At 27.1% G+C, this 23,131-nt stretch overlaps 1 protein-coding gene across 1 annotated transcript in view; it reads left to right on the top strand.

The window, feature by feature from the left end:
* The window catches only part of LOC107451190 (uncharacterized), a 148,308-nt gene that overhangs the window by 32,673 nt on the left and 92,504 nt on the right, over nt 1–23,131 (top strand). Inside the window, exon 3 of the mRNA XM_016067207.4 lies at nt 22,584–22,701. Within this exon, the coding sequence (XP_015922693.3) occupies nt 22,584–22,701 (118 nt within the window). The remainder of the gene's footprint in view (nt 1–22,583; nt 22,702–23,131) is intronic.

Genomic DNA, 23,131 nt, shown 5'->3' with positions numbered 1-23,131 from the left:
GTCACACTTTAAAAAATTCTGGATTAATTTACGGTATAAAGTGCCAGCACTTTCGATGTATCATCTGTAAAATCAATTTTAATCGTAAATATACCGTACTTTTTAAACTAATATTTATTTAATTGAGTGATTCATTGATTTTACTGCAATTTTCATAGTAAAAACTACAATTAGTATATTAGTAAAAGTTATAAAAGTAAAAAGCACCGGTATTCTGAGTGCCAGTTCGTTTCACCGTAATTTGATCTAGAACTTTTTACAGAATTGTATCCATCGCCGGGATGGAAATTTGGTCCTTATAAGAAAACCATTACTTGATACTATAGCCATCCTTACTTTAATCAGTAGATATGTGCATTTTCTCTTCACTGGAAAATATTATTTTGTTTTGAGCAGAAAAGGTTCTTGAATTTCTTTCATCCAAGAGATAAATCCGAATAATTTTATGCATTTTATTAATTACTCTAGTCCTAGAGCCCAGTATTTCTTCTTTACAGATCCGTCTGAGTTTGTCATCTGACAATGCTAATAGAACATCCAACTTTGGAAAGTAATGCTATGTAGACTTCAGAAAAAAAAAACGTGAAATAGCACAGATGAAAGTACATAAATTGACATACCATAGTTTCAGTTCTATGAACAAGAACCTTCCTCAGTGACTAAACATAAAAAAATGAATGACGTTTTGACGTTGAGGCTCAGAGAACTTCTTGTTCAGAGAACTGAAACTATAGTATGTCAATGTATGTACTTTCATTTCTGCTTTTTTTACCCTGTTTTTTTACTTTTGTGCTAATAGAACATTCATGATTTTAAGTGTGTCAGAAAAATAATAAATGGTCGTTCTGAGTGACCTTGAAACCTTCTCGTGTTTACGATTTATCTAATGAAAAGTAGTTTTAGTTTGCTTCTGTAGAGGTCATTAATTTTAAACAGACAGAATAGTCAAACGCAAACAATTAATGTAAACTCTCGTAATGACCCATCCCATAATAACTTACGATTTATCTACTCTAGAGACATGTTGACCTTTTAAGAGCTAAAATCAGCTGCTTTTTTCTTTATCTTTTTCCCGCCATAAGGGAATAGCAGCTGTCCGTGGAACATTTTGCATTCCAAGTACCCCACTGCTTAGATTCATTTGAAGATGAACGAATGGTTATTGTTTAGCAGGTGAGACGAATAAAAAACTCTTTCCGATGTTGCTAGGGTAACGAATACAAAACACAAATGTGAAAGATTGAGTTTTAGAAAGCTTTTGTGGTTTCTGGAATTGAGTCTGAGATTGAAGTAATTTAATGAATTACACTATTTTCTGTACAAAAGGGTATTTGTCGAAAATTTAAAAATATTCCCTTTAGATGAATTAATTAATTATTTAATATTGAATTGCCATTTACTAACATTTAGAAAGATTGTTTTAAGATAATTATTAAGTAATTTAAGATATAACAAAAAGTTATTTTTTAAATTTTTTTCGATAGTTGTGGTTTTACAATACTCACGGTGCTTCGTAATGATCACCTTTGATGTATTTTTTTTAGAATTCTTTCAGAAAAAGTAAGTGTGAAAGTATAAACATTGGTGGTCTCTAATTAATATTAAAAAGAGAAAAAAATAAAAACATGATCAAATGATTAAAGGAATCAAAACTTTGGAAGGTAGAACTGAAAACGACAATACATGTTAGATTACCGGATCAGGTAAACAAACTGATTTTATATATATTTTTATCTCCCTTTACTCACTAGTGATTCTGCATACTTTATAGCATTTTTGCTTCTCCCACATTGAAAGACTAATTTGTGATTCCGCTGAAAATTTTTTAAACTTTGGATTATAAAATGAAAGATTCTTACGTAAATATATCTTTGTGTTTAAAATGTGTGTTTTTTTTAAAAATTTATTCAAATTTTTAATTATTATTATTTATATTTATTGAAATTTGATAATATTTATTTTCATTAGATAAGGCAACACTTCTACTAATTTACCGCATTCTTTTTTGAGGGTGGGGGAACACGAGGAACCAATTAGTTAAAATATGAGTTAAGAATTTTTATCAATACCCATTAGCTGATGAAGATAAACGCATTTCGAAGGCAGCCCAACAGAACATGATTTAGCACTCACAAAAAATACCACTATTTTGTTTATGCAACTCACACTATTGTTTTAATTAAAAACAAAACGCAACAGCAACAAATTTTCTTCACAGTCAGCCTATTTAGCACTATTTCATTTTTTTAAAATTTGAGCTCTTGGTAGAAAAAGGAAAAAATTTTTTAAAAAAAGACCTTATTCAGCAAGTTTTTATTTTCCTGAAATAGAGTTTATACTTTTAGATCATAGGAATCCGTATTATTTAATTTATTTTCTTGATTTAACTTTTTAAAATTTCAATAAATCATGTGAAAACTAATATATAGCTAATTTAGAAATGATTTTAAGGCAAATAATATATTTGGTTTAGCAAATAACATTTGAAATCAGGGCATGACTTAATTCATTTGAAAGAGATATGTTTTTTTATAAGAAATTAATATTTAAATTTAAATTTAATTGAAATTGTGTGCTAAAAGTTTTGTTTTTATGACACAACTATAGAAACTCTAAAATTGAGGATAAGATTTATTTAAACTACTCACAAACACTTATGTTCTGAATAAACAAATCTAGTATGTATCGTAATCTGTCATAATGTTTAAAAATCCTTTTTTTAAATTCTAATTATAAAATAAATATTGAAACACCTCTTTAAAATTAGAAGTTTTCATTTTTTAAATTTTTTTATAAATATCTTGGTTGTATACGTTAACTGAAAACAGTGTTATTTAAAATTCATCATAAAAATAAATTTAGCTTATAATAAAGGTAAATATAACTTATTTTTAGTTTAATAATTATACAATGTTAGCTAAATATCTTTATCATAAAATGTTGCTTAATAAGGAAATATTATGTGACTGCTTTATAATGTGATAAAGGAAAAACACTTTTGGTTTTAAAACTTTAATTCTGAATAATTAAAATCAAATACGTCATAATAACAAAGAACAATATTAAAGAGAGATAAGAAAAACATCACAGATAAACACCAGTAAATAAGGGATAAATAAAGAATTTACAGGTTAATGGCGTTATTACTTATTTTTTTAATAAATTTTTATGCTGATGATAGCCAATGTTGTCTGGATCTGCTTTGTTTATTAATGAAGAAATCATGTGATTTTCCTGTCCAATGAAAATGCTCGAAACGATAATACGATAAACATCGTTTTATGAAATTTTTTTGCGTACTGTACAAAACTGAAAAATAAAATGTCACTGTTGATTCTCGAACTAATACCAATGGTTAGGTAGAGAAGAAAAACCTATTATGAGTACATTTTTAGCTTTTGTGGAAAGTGATGTAGTGGTAGAATGAAAGACTCGCCGACACATCCTAGTGATATAAAAAAAACTAGGGTAGACATCACAGGTGTCAACACTTAATGGATGGGCTGGACGATGATTTTGTTTGATAGCCGGTAGGTTATTTAGTTGAAACCCGGAACATTCATTGTGAGTGCGTTATTTTTCGCTCAATGATAAATTTGTTGAGAACTGAACTACTTCCATAAATACTTTGGTGAAATTCATTCCGGAATATTTTCACCTTCATTTTTTTTTTTTTAATTTTCATACTTGTTTAAAGAGTTTGTTGTTCGCAAAAATGATAATTTTATCATTTTTTAAAGTCTCTTTAAGAGCGTTAATGAATTCGATGTATAAAATATAATAGACATATAAGATGTGCACTGTAAAAAAAATCCGAATCAAATTACGGTACAAGGTACCAGCGGTCAAAAGCGTCGGTACTTTTTACTGCTAAATTCATTTTTACCGGACAATGTACCGGAACAAAAACATCTGATGTATCGCAATTTGACTTTAATAAAGAAAGTCCAAGAGATGTAATGTAATAACTATGCATAACCATGTGGTACTTTATACCGTAATTAGGAAATTTTACAGTGCATGCGTAGAAACATTTCTAGTTTAAAACGCTCAGGAAATAAGATCATAATTAAATAAAATATATTTTACAGTAATAGTTACAACGAAATCACTTAATCATTCTAATTAACTTAATATTACTCCAAAAATTTCGGTATAATATTCTACGGTAAAAATAGATTTGACGGATGATGCACCCAAATTGCCGTTGCTTTATATCGTAGTTTGATTCGGAATTTTTCACACTGTGTGAGTTGAATAAAAAGACCTACAAGATTCATAAAACTTATAAAATGTATAAGATTTATTACATAAGATAGACATAATATGCAAATTGTTTTTTCAAATTTTTATGGAAAGCTCAAAATTACAGTAAATTTTCTCAAAAATTGAATCTATCAACTGATGCTGAACAAGAATTCCGTTTGAGACAGTTTCTTGACCTAAGCAAATGCACATTTACATAAAATGTAACGAATTTTTTTTTGTTGAGAAATTATCAAAGGATTGGTTTGAAATTTTCAGTATAGGTTCAAATTGTTAAAAACATACTACATACAAAATTAAAAAAAAATTAAAAAATTAAGAACTAATATTGTTTAGAACTAAAAATTAAGAATTTATATTATTCCTCACGTTCAAAATTTTATTAACATGACAAAATTCTAATAAAATATCAGGTAACATAAAAATTGTTGGGACTATCAATTTTACTTTTTACTCTAAATATAAATAACAGTAAAAAAATGGTCTAATATCAGCATATAACTAATAATTCATTAGTTATTAGTTATTTTTTCGTTGATTTAACATTAGGCATTGTTTAAAATAATCTGTAGATGATTTCGGTCTTTTTTTTTAAGTAATAAATTGATAATGTCAGATATGTGTGGCAGATTACAGCACTATTTAATCAGAAGTGGAATTTACTTCACGTTATTTAATATTTAATTATTTTTTATTTTCCATGTCATGTGAGCTCAGGATTAACGGGGAAAACACATGATAGCTATGTCACAAAATTATTATTTCTAAAGTTATATGAAAACACGTTTTCTTTTTTGCATAGTTACGCTTTTGATACGCACTCTGTACATCCAGCGCAGTACCATGTTTCTTTTTAGTTAAAAAAATACTCAGTATCTTTTACAATGTCTTAGTACAGTTAAAAAAAGTCTGAGCAAAACTATTGAAAACAAGAACATGGTAAAATTTTTCACGTTTCTGGTTTTATGGAAATACCAAAAAGCATAGTAATTTCTACCAAAGTGCTTCGGTCATGGTTCTGGTAAAATTAACAAAAAACATGGTTTTACTGTAATTTTGTCAGTACTGTAATTTTGTCAGAATATTTTTTAACCGTATACTATTAAAAACTAGCAATTACTAGAAATTTCTTCCATTTAAGTTGGAAAAGTCTTTGCTATCGTTTTCTTCTTATTATTACATTTATAGTATTAAATTACAGAACTAGAGGATGGGTTTTTAATGGGCTCTTTTTTCTACCTAAATAATTATTAATTGGTAATACACATTGCTTAGTATCTCTATATATATTTCTCTCACACGGTGACAAAAAAAGCCTCATTACAACTCCCCAAATGACAACGCTAGAAAATCGACCAATGATTGCCGCTAAAAATGTCACATGCCAAATCTAGTTGAGGTAGCTCAACATATAGCGCTTTTAAAAACGGAAACTGAAATAACCAAAGTGTAAAATATTATGTGTTTATGTCCATCGTATTTTTTGTTAAATAATTTATTTATTATATATCAGTTTATAGATGGTAACGAGAAGAGTTTTGTGGTTGCTGTGGTGACTAATTAGAATGTAAATTGTTTTTTTGAGTGAGTGTGAGATTTGTTTTTTGGAACTGCGATGCTGTAATTTTATTGTTTAGTTAATAAATCTTCCTTTTATATTATACGTGATAGTAGTTTCCTTAATTATTTGATTCGAAGTCCTTTGAGTTTTATTTGAGGTCAGTTTATTTTGTATTTTTTGACAAGAGAGAGCATTCTCACCAAATGAGATTTCTTCCGAAATTCAATGTTTTGTTTATGCAGGTTTTTCCATTGCAATTCACTTATTTCAATTTTTAATAGACTTAATTATAGCCAAAATTTTAACCTTTTTAAAGCGATATCAGTTTTAGAAATTTTATCTTAAGATTTTATACTATAGCACATTTCTAATAGGTTTAACGAATTACATGTCATTTATTTGAATTCAAATTTATTTTAATAACTTAGTATTTACTAAAAAGATGTAATTTTTTTTAAAAAAAAAGTTGTTATATGGATTTGAATGATGGTTTTGAATTCTTAGAATTTTGTGCATTTGCAATGTACCTAAGTTAGTAGCAAACGAAGCGAGATTGGTTTGCGAAGCAAACCATATAAGATTGCGTAGCAATTTTCGGGGGTTGGCGAGCAGGGTGCAAGCCCACTAGTTTAATAAATATTGCTAACATTACGTCTGTTAATCTGTTAATATTAATATTATGCTACTGATATTGTCAATAATGTTATTGTTATGTGTTGAATGTTAATAATGTGTTAAGATAAAGTATTTTTTTTTTACAATTTTAAATATGTAGTACATTATTAATTTAATTATTTAAAAGGATTTTCTAACTTTCTCCTTTTTTGCACGTTCAAAAATTTAACTATTCAATTCAAATTATTATAAAATAGTTACGCTGCGTGTAAAATAGTATGTACTTATGTTAATCTTATTTTCGGAATTCTTACAGAATGCTAATTTTTTTATCACCTTAACGTATTAAATGCACGTTATTTTAGAATCTTGGCTCGAACCTTGCCATGAATAATTCAAATCATGGTTTCATATAATGGTATTTTTACGCTGATTTTTTTGAGTTTATTTTTTATTTTACATCATTTAGGCTTACAATTTTACAAATTAAACTTTAATAAACATAACCCAATTCATACGGATAAAATTAAAATCATTATTTTTTCTGTGTTACAATGAATAGTGATAATTTTTAAATGTTCGAAATAACTCTTATTTACTAATTTAATTTCTAAGAATTATTGCGGACTACTTAAACAAAATAACAATTCATTTCATTTGCTAAATTAATGCATCGCTATAAAATTTCATTGTTAAATAAATTATAAAATGCATTTTTTTACAAATAAATCAATTTTATTATAATGAATCTGCACTTTACATCTTAATGAGTCTAGGAAACAAAATTTGGTAACGCTGACATGTATAAATGTCATACGCTATCATATGCTGAGTCACTAAACTACAATTTAGTTACTCAGACTTTTAGAGCATGTTTTTGCATAGGTACTAAATAAAGTCTTTGTGAATAAAATATATTAAGAGCCTTTTAAACTCAAATAATACCAACAGCGAATAAGAATTCTATTCTTATTTCATTGGACACCGTTGTGGATGTAATTGCAATGCACAGTTAGAATTTTGATTTTTAAAAAGACCGTCAGAAGTCTGTCCTTCGAATTAACTAAAAGGTTTACGGTTAGGAGCATTTCTTAACCTTTACTGATTTGAAACCATTTACAACTGATATGATTATAGGAACGTGAGTACAAAAACTATATGGTTTATTAACCATTTACAACTAGCATTGTTTCAAAACCATAAAAATAAAATTTAAATGAACATTATGTTGCACTTATTGGTAGGTAATAGACATCGGAGTTAGGTCGTGGTGAGTTGTGTTTGTTCCAATGAATCGTAGAACGCAGTGTAACTAGTTTATCTGGTGGTGCCATCTCTCCTGAGAGTCTTGAAAACAATAGACTTTTTTTATGTTAAGCAGATCTGTGGTGCTGCCATCTACGCGTGAATGAGAATTTTGTATTTTAATGGATCAGAGTCACCAATTTGGGACTGCAGGATACTAAAATCTTGAAGGAACAGAAAAAATATAATGGTGGTAACATTGGGATTCGAGCCAGGGGAGATCCGAGATTAATAAATAAATATTTAAAATTTTATTTCTCAGGAACTATTCGACCGATTTTGTAAAATTGTTCTTTTACCCATCGATTTTGCAATGTAAAATTATATTCTTTAAAAGTAAGAAAAAAATTGTATAACTTACAATTCAAAACTATTTCGACCATTATTAAATAACATAATAAAATATAAAAAATGTCTGCTAAAATTATTTTTTACATCGAATTATCTGTGGTTTAACGAATTTTATAATTGTGCGTATAAGAAGTTCTTGAGATATAGTGAGATATGCAAAAATACGATCTATCTCTTTTTTGATAATTTGAAATTAGACAGCGATATGAAAATCATTCTTAGTACTTTTATCAAAAAAATTGTGTTAATATTTACGATATGTATTGTTAAGCTAAAACTATCTGTCTTTTTCGATGTACGGGAAAACTTGTTTACGTGTTGAAGCATGTTTCCATACGAAAATGCGGTACTTTTTTTTAACATTGTTCTTAGCGTGTTCACTTTTAAATATTTGGAATTAATTCTTTATTTGTTTCTTTATGAAAATGGAACCTAATTATACATAATATATATTCAGTATTTAGATATTTTGGTGAATTTGAGAAAACTAGTTTTATAACACTAAATATAAACAGAGAATTTGTTTATAAAACATTGTTTTCCGTTGAAAATCGCGCCAACTGATGATTTAAAAGAAATAAGAATAGTTCCGTGCTTATAAATGACAATAACGTGCTTTTTAAACCAGATTATCTGAATGTCTGTAAAAAAATTTAAAATATTTATTAATAGGTTTTCCTACAAAGCTCTTAAATTATTTACTCATTAAAAATTACATTAAAATGTTTATGAAGTGCTTATTTTATATACTACAAATATTATTACTTTTTAAAAAAAATCTATTTCTCATTTTTTTCTCTTTACAATGCAAAAATAGCAGTATTAATGGATATTGAGCATCTGGTTTTAAGGGATAAATGTGATTTTTTGTAATAGTATTCTAAACATAAGTGAAATGTTGGCGTTTAATCAATGAGTAAACTGAAGACGTTGATTGAAAGTATCTCAAGTGCCCATTTTCATCGCTAAAAGGTTTACTTAATGTCAAATAAGAAAGCGAAAAATTATCAGTACAGATTTATGTCGTTTTTATAGTTTCGAAAATGTTCCCGTGAAACGATCATAGTCACATTTTTATTATCAGCACGTCATCTATCCAAAATCGAGAGAATATCGCGTGATGAAGGGTCACTAACTTTCTTCACTAGCGTCAGGCTTTTCATTCTTTTTAGTTTTGCGTTCGATATTTCTTAGTAATGGAGTAGTCTGAAGAGTTTTTTCATTTGGTAAAATAGAAAACTAAAGAGTAATAGTAGTTAAATGATGAAATGTCTACTGGAGAAGTTTTACGAAGTTAAAATTCAACAATATATATATATATATATATATATATATATATATATATATATATATATATATATATATATATATATATATATATATATATATATATATATATATGAAAGTTCAAAACGTATAGAAAACAAGGGAAAAATTACAGAACCATGAAAAAAGGGGAAAAAAAAGAAAAATAATAATAAAAATAAAAATAACAAAAACCGGAAAAAACATTCAGAAAAAAAGAACAAAAAAGTTTAAAATTTTTTTGAAAAAAATCTGGAAAATAAAAGATATAATCATTTCATCAGCTCACACGATTATATCCTCAAAAAAGAGTGCTTTCTAATATTGTATCAATATAGCCAAAGCAAAATATATCAATACAATAGTGTGAGGAGCACTCAAAAAATTTTACAAAAAAATTAAAGCAAATAAAAGGGAACACAATAAGTAAAAATACCACGTAAAAACATAAAATAAAATATAAAGAAAAAACAGAATAAAACATGAAAAGAAATCTATAAAGCAAGTAGCGAATTCAAATAAACTTACATGAACGGGAAATTTTTCAATAAATTAAAATATATTCATAACAAGATTGCCAGATTGCAAAACATGAAAACAAAAGCGCAAATTGAGCTAAAAGCGTAACTAGAGGAGTTTCGTATTAAAGTGCGTTCTTACTGAAGTGTGTTTGATTTGTTAGTTACCAAGGCTGAGCCCGAAAATTGATGTGCGAAAGGTAATATTATACTGGATAATTTAAAGAAGTTGATAATAAATATTTATTTAAGAAAAAAAGAGAATAGAGAATATATAACGAAAAGAACAATTCATTTAATTCAATTTAACATAAATCATTTTTGCAGAGGCATGGTTGCTATTTCAAACCATCGAGCAAAATGATTTAAACAGAAATGCTTTCATCAGTTCAGATCTATTTAAACTAAAATTATAACTAGCGCGTATAAACACATTTTTTAGTAGTAGGTGTCTTTGTTTCTTCTGTTTTCTTGCTTCAGCCAAGTTGACATATAAATAGCACTAAAGTACTCGATTTTAACTTTTTAAAATTATGGCCTATGAAAGGCCATATTCGGCTTTAATTTCGCGAAAATTGATTAATTATAAAGAACTTGTCAAAAATATACTGTGAGCGATAACACCAATTAAAATCTTCAGTGATTGAATGATCAAGAGTAAAGAGTTTTTCCATGGAAGGATTTTTCAGTGTTTAAAATAATTGAATGCTTGTCAATAATGTTTTCTCAATTGCTGAGTCTGATTTTAAACTTAAAGAGCATGGAACGGAACTTTAAAGGGCACAAATACTTTACATGGGTTGGTAATTCTGCACAGTTCTAAAAAAAAATATTTTTTCAAAAAAATGCCGACAGAAATGAAAGAAAATTAAAAAAAGAAAAATTTATTAAAAATAAAAGAACTGAGATAAAAAAAATATCAGAAGAAAAATGTTATCGAAATACAGAAAAAATGGTAAATAACCGATATTTCTCAACGAACTCAACTTAGATGGATGAAAATTTAATATGTTTCACATTAGAGGGAGTCTTCATTGGGGGTTGGCAATTAATTGATTAAAGAAAATTGATTAATTGATTAAAGAATTAATTAAAGAAAGAAATTGGGTAATTATGCAGTCAACCATCTTATGCAGACAACCATCTTTCGTTTGGCATACGTATTTTAATTTTGGTCACATTTAAGTAAATCTATATTTTAATAGTGTGTTTTTTCATTGATAAGTAACGGATTTTAAAATTATAATTTTCCTGGTTTTTATTCTGCAAGTTGTAATAGATTTTTTCTATTAATAAATGCAGTAAAATATGATTTTTTTAAAAAATTCTTTTGAAAAAAATTAACATACAGAAGAGTTGCAAATCAATAAAAACCTTCATTGTTATAAACTTTTAGTGTTTAAAGATGTGCAGTGCAAAGAACATTAACGCATTTTGCGTTTGATTTTTATAAATTTTTTCTATGCTGGTGAGATTAAAATCATTAAATTTAATTATCACAGTTGTAACTCAATTTTTTCTACTACAATAATATTTCTTACTACTTCATTTTTCAAATATCCCATTTTCAAAATGACTGTTTCTCAAAGAAATTAAACTAAAGAAATATAACTTAATATTCCATAATTTCATATAATGAATTATATATAATCTTAGAAATTATTATTATGTGCTTAATACTATACTAATGACGATAATAAAAATAAAAGAACAAAACAAAATAAATAGAAATGTTTCTTTCGTATGGTACATTCAATTATTTCTCTTAAAATCACAATAAAATTTGAATTTCTAATTTTATGTAAATAAATTCGCATAACTACTAAAATATTGTTTGTTTTGTATAAATATATAAGAAACTTAAGACATTCGATATTTTATCGAGTTTAATTAGTGGTATTATAAAATCATAAAGTAGTATCATCTAAATAAGAGCTTAGTTTTCCACTGAGAAAAAATGTGTGGTCAAACTATCAGAATATGGTAAAATTTATTATGTTTTTGGTTCTATGAGAGCGCCAAAGGGTTCGATAATTTTTTCCGCGGCGCTTTGTTAATGATTTTGCTAAAATGAATGATAAATTATGGTTATGTGATAAAATTTGGTAAATGTGGTAAAATTTAGTAACTTTACCTTGAAACCTTGGAGTAAGGCATAAAAACTACTTATTGTGTTAAATTTATTACTTTCCAGCTCTGTATTTTACTAAATGTGGGATAATAAGAACTAAAAATTTGAAAAACAGAATTTATGGTCAACCTATTATAAGCGGAAAAATTACAAAAATGAAAATTTTATATACCTTTTACTTTGGTTTTTATTAAATAGAGTAATGGTTTCTTTTTAAATCAGAAATGTTAGCATACACTATAGTAATTTTACCAGAATAAGTAATTTCATAAGAATAATTTTTTTTTTCAAGCAGCTCTTGCTTTCATTACGATAGTGTGAATCATTAATTCGAGTAAACGAGTAAAACTATAAGAGCACTATATATAATGCTTAAGCATTTGGTGAAATTTTTCTTAAAAATTTTTAAATTTTTATTCCCGATTTTAGTGGGATAAAGTTTAAACCTAATTATTTTGATTTGTTACCTTTACCAGTTCATCGACAATTCGGTTTTTAAATTCCTACTTAATTTTCTGTAACCTAAAAAACTCATCTAACTTTTCACCAGTATTTTGGGAGTTGTGCAAAAACTTAATTCCTGATAATATTCTACAACAATTTATTCATTATTTTAACTGCATATGGTTAGTTAGACACAATATCCATAAATCTTATAATAAAATTAAATTTGCCGTTTTTTTTACTTTTCTAAGTGGTTAATAAGTTAAGATGTGAATTTAAATATATTTATCATAAAGTGCTAGGTAATAAGGAAATATCATAGTATAACATTATGAAGAAAAAGAACTTTTAATATTTTATTGCAGAATGATAATTAAAATAAAAAGCGCAGTAATGACAGAAATTACAGATATATACTTTTAAAGTAAAGCTAAAGAAATATTTTAATAACAAATATCTAAATAACTTATATTAGTTTTAAGCTGATCACAACCTGGATCTTCATTTGAGGAAAATTGGATCATACCACGTATTTTTCTATGCAATAAGAATGCACCGGCAATAATGAAAATACGTTTTTAGGTTATAAAGATATATGCAATATAGACATACATAGTTTAGGCAGTAGCGCAAATAAACATTTATTTTTCTTTAAAAAATAAGTTAAATTTAATTAATAAATTAATAAATTTGAAAATAAGTTAAGTTAAATTTAAAAAATAAGTTAACTCCCAGAATGTTGCTATTCAACTATTCGTTACACATAAAAAGTGTCTTATTGTATTTTGTATTATTTCGAAAGTAGAAGTTAATAAAACTTTTTAAGATTGATCATAACTTTAAGTTTCATCGTATTCTTTTTAATTTTTATAAAAATAAGATAAAAGATTAATTAACAGAAATTTAGATCGTGTAAAGACATTTTCTAATTTAATAAATTGCTGAAGATAATAAAAGTGTTTAGGTTCTGCGAAATGTGAAAACTTATTTTTTATGTTATTTCTCATAGAAAACGTTGCATGTTTATACTCCAAAATTAAATAAGTTTATATTAAAATTCTGAAAAACTAATTGAAAATTTTTGTGTATACTAAGCAAATTTGGTTTTAAGATTTTATAAATTAACTAAAAAATAGTAATAATGAAAAAATGACTTGCTGAGAAACTTTAAAAACTCACATAAATAACTAAAATACAAACTTTACCTCTTTTTACGATGTATTTAATCTGATTATCAGATTTCTATAAAAAAAAACAATAAAGGTCAAGAGTTAAATGAAAAATTTGATTCTTGGATTAATCGAAAATGAAAGAAGTTAAAAAAAGTTGCATAATTATAGGAGAATAAGTTGTTAATATTTTAAAATTCAATTTATTAATCTGATATAAAGTCCGAATAACGACTAGATTAACGTTTTATTAATCATTCTCATTCACTTTAATTTTATCATATAGTTAATTATTTTCATTCAATTCGTTTTTATTTTTATTTTTACATTTCACACACGTTTTCTTTGTAGACTGTTACATTTTAGGTAAAAAACTATCTCCATTTGAAATATGAAAAAACCCTTTTTTTAAACGTTTAATAATCATGAGTTACAATACTTTTCATAAATATAATATTTTTCAAGGTATTTTTTTCTGGTAGTTAGTTAATGGAAATAAAAATTACAAATTTGTCATAAAAGTTTTAAACAAGAGATATTATACGGAAAGCAGTGGTGCCATCTGTTAGCTCTAAAACGTAAAGCTATCAAATATTTCTTCATATCTTGAAACACATTAGTTTTTAGAGTAACGAGGAGTTTCTTTAATAATGAAATAAAATAATGAAATGAATAATAATATAATAATAAATAAAATATATCTATTAAATAAATAATATAATAATAAATAAAATATATTTAATAGAATAAATAGAATAATAATAAATAAAATATATTTAATAGAATAAATAAATAAAATATATTCAAACTTTTATTGTGTTGTTCGTTTTACTAAATAAAATTTTTCAATTAATGAGATCATTTAAATTCAAAGAAAAGGATTTGAGACAATATATTCTTATAAAGAGATAAATTATATAACAATGATGAATTACGGAGACAATGAAGTACAAAAAAATTTAAGATCTAAATTTAAATCTTAAGTTTTTTTGTGCTTCATTGTCTCTGTAATTCATCATTGTTATATAATTTATCCCTTTATTTGCGTACTTGTATTTTTATGATTTTTTAAAATTTACCTTAGAACGGTTTTTTTTAACATAATTTATATAATAGTATATATCATTGAAGATATAAATATAGGAAGGAAAAATAAATGTGATAATTAATAAATAAAAACTACTTTCATTTAATAATAGTTTTTATTTTTAAATAAAAACTATTATTAAATTATCTAATAAATAATAATTATATTTATTTTTTGACATATTTGACCACCAAAAAATAAAAGCTATTTTTTTTGGTGGTTTATCTACGTAAGCCATTAAAAAATGACAAAAATATATTCAAAAAGCTAATTTAATAATGTTTATTATTGCTCAAGTTTTTATTTAATTTCATAAGCTTATTTAAAGGTATTTTTTAACTTAAGTGGAGGCAAAATATATGTTATTGACCAAGATTTCATTTATACCTTTTTTCATGATTTTTATTCAATATATAAACACATAAACAGCTTGAGATAAAAACAAAAAATTTTAAGTTTGAAATAGTATTATAGATTGTCATTAATTAAATCTTGAGATGTACTGCGTACTCGAAACGTAAATAATGGTTTTGATAGAACATTGTATAATGAAAAGAATAAAACTGTCAAATTAACTTAAAAGATTAAGAACAACTTTATTAGTGGTTGTAAACTGAATTCATCTAACCAAATGAAGATTATGAGGTTAAGTTGGTTTTTATGATGTGAAGACTGACTGTTTATTGCAAAATTGCGTGTAGACAAGTCTCAAAATATCTTCTTTACCGACCGCTTGTGGTAATAGTTTTTTCTCCTTCTTATTTTCTTATTTTTTTATTGACAGAAAAAAGGAATGAGGAACGATTTCTCATATCTTTTTTTACTTTATGCAGTATTTTACAGTAAACATAAGGCTCTGCTTAAATTTAAGTGTTTCTTTCAATTGTAACATTCTTATTCTCTTATTGCTGAAGATAAATAAAATGGTTCAGAAATTTAAAATAATTTAAAAATTAATATGTTTTTTTTTTTTTTTAACTTTTGCGTTAGCTTAACAACAATCAACAATTGTAACAATAGTTTTATATGCATTTTTGCTGAAAAGTGGATTGTGAAACAGTACCCAATTATGTCATCTGAATAAGATTATAACTTCACGGTATTCCTATACCATTGTTTTCAAAATGTAGAGCTCCATAAAAAATTAGATCTATATTTATTTATATAATTCAAAGTCGCACAATATTAAATATTGTAATCTTTAAATATGATTTGTTATTATTTTGAAATATTTTATTTATTTGCTTAAATTTTGTTTTCAATTCCTGTGGTAATTACAAACTTAGGCAACGATTTCACGCTTCAGACAGTTACAATTTCAGATATTGTATTCATAATTATAAGTCAGAAATGAAAATTTATATGGTATGATTTTTTTTTAAATATAAGCAAAGGGTGTTTTACTTTATACTCACATTCTTTCATTTTTATTTAATACACATCATCATTCCAAATAAAACATACTAATACGTGTTATACCTACACTTTTTCATTTTATCCTTTTACCAATCAGTAGTAATGAAATACCTTCCATGGACCAACAGGCAGAAGTTCAACTTTTATGGCTCTGGTAAATCTCATTTCACGGCTCACGAGGACATCTTCGGTAATAAGCAGGCTGATAACCTAGTCAATGAAGATCGAAACTCCCCACATCTCTCCTATAGCCGAACCCTTACTGATTCTGATGCAATACGTAATCAATACAAGATAATTGCATTGATTGTTACGTTGGCATTGTTACATTGTTATGTTGTCAGAGTTGGCATTGTTACGTATTTCATTCCATGATGGATGAAATACGTAAACGTATTTCCCAACAGCTTAAGAAGAATTCTATCTCAGAACTTAATTGCAATCGGATAATTTCAACTACCATAGTCAGATTACGCACAGGACACTTTAAGAGAATGAAAATATCCCCTTACGGTCAAAGAAGTTACAATATTTGTCCTCACTGTCCTGAAATCCGACTTTCTACAGGTCATATATTTAATTGTCCTTCTGCACTGGTTTAACTCTAGAACATAGACCCAAATCCCACAGACTATCAACTGCTCTATTCCCCAAAGTTTTTTTTGACACTGCCTGCGCTGTCTTGGACGCCTTCGGTGCTATTTGATTCCTCTGCACTACATAGACAAAACAACAACACCAGTAGTTGATTTTTACGATACCAAGATCGAAAAAAAAAATGATTAAGCACTCTTTGTGGGTCAGTTAAATAAAATAAATAAATTTTTTTTTTTGGGTAACGAAACCTCTTTTTATTTCCGATAAATTTTATATAATTACCCCTCCCCCTTATATTATGATACCTTATATCCTGAAAGTTAATAACATTTAAACAAAAAATACCATTACGTTTATCGTTAACTTTGAGTATTATCTTTTAACCCAGATAAGTGCTATCATTACTCACTTAGTACTAAAAATAGTTTGTATGCGCTCTTGATCTAATTGAAGAAATATAAGTACAAGTTCTATCATATTTAGGTTCCAGTATCATTTAACAAATGGACCTAAGATAAGATTATTTTTCTTTGAATGTTATAGCTCATTTTTTTCTTTAATCAAGATATTTTCAAAGAATTGAAGAATTATTCTACAAGTTTGGGTTTAATTAATCCGCTTTATAAATCCCATAATTAACTTTGTATTGAAAAGGAAGTCGATTGTAATTTTGTTTTTAGAAAATAGTGCTGGTATTAGAGGACGACTAATAGTACTTAATTTATGAAAAGAAGCTATGTTATTTAAATCTAATTTTAGATGATTCTACCGTTTTTTTTCCACACATGATGCATCAAATTCATATATTTGTCAAAAAATTAGTTTGTAAATCTGTATCTATGCCTTAAATAGCTCTATTATGCTTCTATAATACTATTTATTTCCTGAAGAACATTTCTCATATTTGAAATTTAACTTTTAGAAATTTTTTTTTTATTAAATAAAAAATGAACCATATGTACTCGGAGACTAATAATATCAGGTTGAGTAAAAAGTTTTCCGCCAAAGGGAAATACCTCCGTGCCAGCAGCAGCCATTGCCGTGGTGGTTAACTTTTTTTGAAACGGGCTTTTGTATTTTAAAGCAGAAAGTTGGAACTACACAACTGTGTAATTTGTTTGTCAAAACTTTATCATCTTGTGCACCAAATTTTTTTTTAAAATGGAGCTATCACGTTAATAGATCAGACCCATTATGTACTATGAGTTCCGAAATAAACTAAGTGTAACTGAATGCCACAAGAAAATGTGTAAAAGTTTAGGTTTCAATACTGTTTCTTATGAGGATACAGTAAAAGTTTGGTTTCGAAAGTTTAATACTGGGAATTTCAACATTGAAGATGAACCACGTTCTGGCCGCCCTATTGAGGTTGATTGTGACCAGTTAAAGCAAATTATTGTTCAAGACAGAAATTTTTCAACACGAACTATTGCGTTAGAGCTTGACATTTGCCAAAAAACAATAGCAAATACTCTCAAACGCATAAATCTAACAGTTAAGTTTAACCGTTGAGTGACTCGCGAATTGACTGCTGAAGACAAGAGCAAGAGAAAAGCGGCCTGTTTGGTTCTGCTCAGAGATCAAAGAAAAGAGGACGTTCTGGACAGAAGGACCGTACAGGAGGTTGGTCAGTATCCGGGGAATCAGGAAGTTCGGTTGCAAGACGAACGCTACCTAACAAGAAGGTCCTTCTCCGTATCTGGTGGGATTGTCGTGGAATTATCTACAAGGAGTACCTTAAAAGCGGGTAGGCTATCAACAGTGCAATATACAGCAATATGCTAATCAAAGTTAGCGATGCGATTTGCGAAAAACGAGAAAACGAGCTCAGAAGGAAGGTGATTCTCTTTCATCAAGATAACGCTTGGCCACATGTTAGTGCAATGACCGGCATGACGCTCCACACGTTAGAGTGGGATTTGATGCAACATCCACCATACAGCACAGACATGGCGCCTTCGGATTACTATCTGTTTTCAAATCTGCAGCTGCATCTTGATGGCACAATCTTCCGTTCAAATGCCGAGATCATAAATGAAGTCGATTGCTTTCTCTACTCGCGCACCCCCCAGTTCTTCGCAGAAGGGAATGAAAAGTTGCCAAAACGTTGGCAGACTATTGTTGATTTGAATGGAGATAACTATTCTCATTAGCTTTGCTGATTTTGTATGTGTTTGTCATTTTTCAGGATTTTTTTTTTGGCGGAAAACTTTTTACTCAACCCGATATATCGTAGTGTGGTTTAAACGAATAAAAGAATTGATTTCTTTTTTTATAATAAGAAACTGTGCAGTTAAGACATTATTTTTGATTAAGAAAAAAAGATGAATGGAACACAAAAATGAAAAATTTATTTGTTTTAAAAAAGAAATAATTTAAAGAATAAGCTTAATTTTTCTAAAAGGGAAAATTGCCCCGCCAAACAAAACTTGTTTTAAGTATATAAATCTGGGCTTTTAGGAACTAAAATCGAGTAGCATTAACCTACATTGCTTTTTTTACAAAGGTTAAGGGAAAATGATATAATTATAGAAGGGTACTTTCTTAAAATATATAAAGCAAAATTTCTGAGTTGTTTTAATTTTGAAAAAAAAATTAAAGATCACGATGTATTGAATCAAAGTTTATCTAATAAAAAACAATTTAGTGTTCAAGATAGGAATTTTTATAATTTTTTATTATTTTAATTTATGTTTAATTTGTTTTACAGGAGATTTTATACAGAATTGGACAAATAATGCACAAAATAAACTAAAATTCTCATTTAATTATTTTCAATTCTTTATTTATCAATAACCCCTAAACTTTTGAAAACTCATAATAACTAGTTAAAAATTTACATAATAAGAAGTTAACCGAGTATTTAAACAAAAATTTCTCATAAAATACCTTTGGAGGTTGGAATTAGAAAAGTTAAGTTTTAAAAAATTTGATTATTTTGAGTTATTTCTCCAATATGTGATAAATATTTTTTTTCTTCGTTTAATCAAACAATACCATCTTATTCAAATTGGCATTATATGATTAAGTTTACGGTCTTATTACAATATTGGAGCAACTCTACTTATGTTTATTTTGAAAATGAGAGCTCGAAAGTCTAATGAGTGTTTTGTTTTTTTAATTAGTCTGATTTATGGTACTCTCTGTTTGACTAGTTGGAGGTGTATTAGTCTTAAAATGAGATAAAAATTATTTATATGAGCATAGAAATGAGGCTAATTACCATTTTTCAATACGCAGAGTTAGAATATAAATCAAAAATGATTTTTAAATAGTTGTAGTTACAGTTAAAGATGGCGCATTTTGCTTTTACCCTATTATAATATGCTCTATCGTTAAATAAATCTTTAAAAAAAAATCTAAAAACGGAGAACGTGTTTTAAATGGAGGCATGGAAAAAAATCAATGTTATGCTGTCAATGAAAAGTTAAGAATGCTCATGGTTGTGGAATTACTCATCTCTCACACCATAAGAAATATTTAATATTTTTTCTCTACTTCCTGTCTGTTGCAGACCCTGATATAGGTCAACTCATTTACCTGACTCAACAAGACCACACCCAGATCAATGCTTATTCAAACTGCTTTGCTTTTTTTTTGTCATTCTTATCATTTAACAATATACTTTCATTTTTGCTACTTTCGTATTAGCATTTAACTTTTAAGTTTAATTTAAGATGCGTGGAATAAAATAACATGTGTGAAAATCCTGTATATCCATTGCTTATGAAACCAGCGCAACAGTTAAACGAAAAAACCAATTCAATCTTACAATATAATTATTTTTTTTTCTACACACAAGTCTACACTGTAAAAAATCCAGAACAAATTACGGTATAAAGTAACGGCGTTTTGGATGCATTATACGTAGAATCCATTTTACCGGAAAATCAATTCTTATCATAAAATATTAAACCATAATTTTGACAGAAATATCAATTTAATTAGACTGATTCAGTGATGGTACGGTAATTATTGCTGTAAATATTATGGCACATCAAATTTTTTGGTTCGTAACATATTCCGGTAAAAATGAATTTTATGGTACCCTGAGTGGCATTACATTTTATCATAATTTGATCTGGAATTTTTTACAGGGTATAAATTGATATTTCAAGTATGGTGTTATCTAGAATTCTACAATAAATACCTGTCAAGTTAGCATCTGAGCTCTATTATCAAGAACCAAATTTATCCTATATCTGAAACTTCAGTTTTAAAGATTCTCGCCGGACTAAAATTTTTACTCGCCACAACTTAACATTCACGAAAAATATGATCAAATTTTAAAATGATGACAGATGTAGTATAAAGACTTTTATGGTAATTAAAGTCATAAGAAAATGAAGAAACTTAAAAATTAAATCATATTTATAGCGATAATAATATTTGATAATCAATCAAAATAAGGTTGTCTTTAAGGTAAGCATTTTTCATTCTAAATGGAAGGAAAATAGTGTTGCTTCAAATCAAAACACTCCCACCCACCGTTTTATAATAATTTTAGGGAAAATTATCTTATTTAAAACTCAACATTTTAAATATCAAACTTAACTGCTAGCCTTAAATATTTGAGCGAGTGAAAATTTCGCACCTTGTCCTATGTAATAAAAATGAGTAAACCTTAAATAACCTGATAAACTGTCTATTTCGTATGTTAACTACTGGAATAAGACGCATTTGTCTAATGGTGCTATTAAATGCTATTTTGATCCCTTTATAAGTTGTACGAAAAAGAAAAAATGTTGCAGAAAATTTTCCTTAGTATAATGCTATATATTAAAATTCTTCTTAGTGAAATAGTATTAAAAGCTATAATCTAAATCTAATCTAATCTAATTTATCTTTCTCTAAGTCACTGTATATTTGACCTTAAAAGAAGCGTATGAGGTCCTTTATAACAAGTAGAATAAAATAAATATTTCAAGTGATGAAATAAATATATTGCTAAGTTATCTAATTGCGTAAATATTCTGTTGAATTGATAGTAAAATAAAGCATTCTCGCAACATCCCGATGTGGACCATTGGAATCATAGAGGTTAATGCCTCACAATTTTGCGGCCAACGGAATGATTGGGCAATGTGCTAGAATATTGATACTTGAAAAAAAAAAGAGTCTTTATAATATATAACTGTTATGCATAACTTACAAAATAAGCATATCTAATTTTTTTTAACTAATCAGTTTAATAATAAAATTATAAAACAAATTGTAATTCATTTTGTATTCATGAGAAATGATAAAAAAGGACTTATACCCTTTATAAGTTGATAACCTGTCTAAGTTGAACACTAAAGCTAAGCACCGTAAGTGGTCAACCCTAAACAGGCATCACTGAGCTTAAAGGCCATATGTTGGTTAGTATTGTTATGGTTTTTCATAGCATAAAGGTACTGGCTTTCCCTAATCAAAAAGTTTTTTTTTTCACTTAACATGCTATTGAAAAAAATACTATAAACGGAAGAAACACATGGTTTCATATAACTCTAGGAATAGTAATTTAGTGATGCTATCAAGATTAACTTTGCTCATTGAAATTATCTCAAATAGTGAATAAAAAATTATTCAAAAGCGTGCTTAAGTAATTGCCGCGATTTAGTAGCCAATCAGGTTCGACACCCATAAGTGATGTCTCTTGCAGCTATCTGATTCTGAGTTTTAAAATTTTGTTTTATCTTTTTTAATAATTAACAATAGGAAATTAATTTACTTACTTATTAATGTCCAAAACTATACTGTAAAATTGTTCTGCTAAAATTTTAATAATTTAAATGAAACAAACGATGTTTATTAATTTTGAAGTTTCTATTTGCAGAGTATTGCCGCAAACCGTTCTCAGCGATTTGCGGAAAGAGATGGATCGCCAACTTGGAATAGAATCAGTTCCACAGAATTTCGTTTTCCTACGGTCTGTAGGACGGAATTTCACACAGGTAAATCAATTATGATGCTGAATTTATTCCATTTATAAAGGAAATAAAACTTTGTTTATTTTAAATGAATAAAATGGGGAATATTTAACCATGTAAAAAAAATGTTTTTCTTTACGAAAAGGATTTTATTATTGTAATGAGGTTTAAAAATTTGCAAGTTGAAAATTTTTAATCTCATTTTGAATTAATGTAAGACATGCGGATAGTATTTTCAATCATCGCAATCTTTCCTCAAGGAGGTAGAATAAACAACCATATAAATGCAATATGATTATTTACATTCATAACCCTATATTGGATTAAGAATAAAACTAAAGGCATGTTTGAGAATAAAGAATCTCACCCAAGCTTAAATCTCTCCAATATTTTTTTTAAGCAAAAGTTATGGAAATGATGTAACTTTACTAACTGTAATCGCCTTATGCGTGCT

Source organism: Parasteatoda tepidariorum, chromosome 6 (genome assembly GCF_982258835.1).
Source record: "Parasteatoda tepidariorum strain Cologne lab strain chromosome 6, Ptep-v5.0, whole genome shotgun sequence".
In the NCBI taxonomy this organism is placed as follows: Eukaryota; Metazoa; Arthropoda; class Arachnida; order Araneae; family Theridiidae; genus Parasteatoda; species Parasteatoda tepidariorum.
This window is presented reverse-complemented; position numbering and strand designations above follow the sequence as displayed.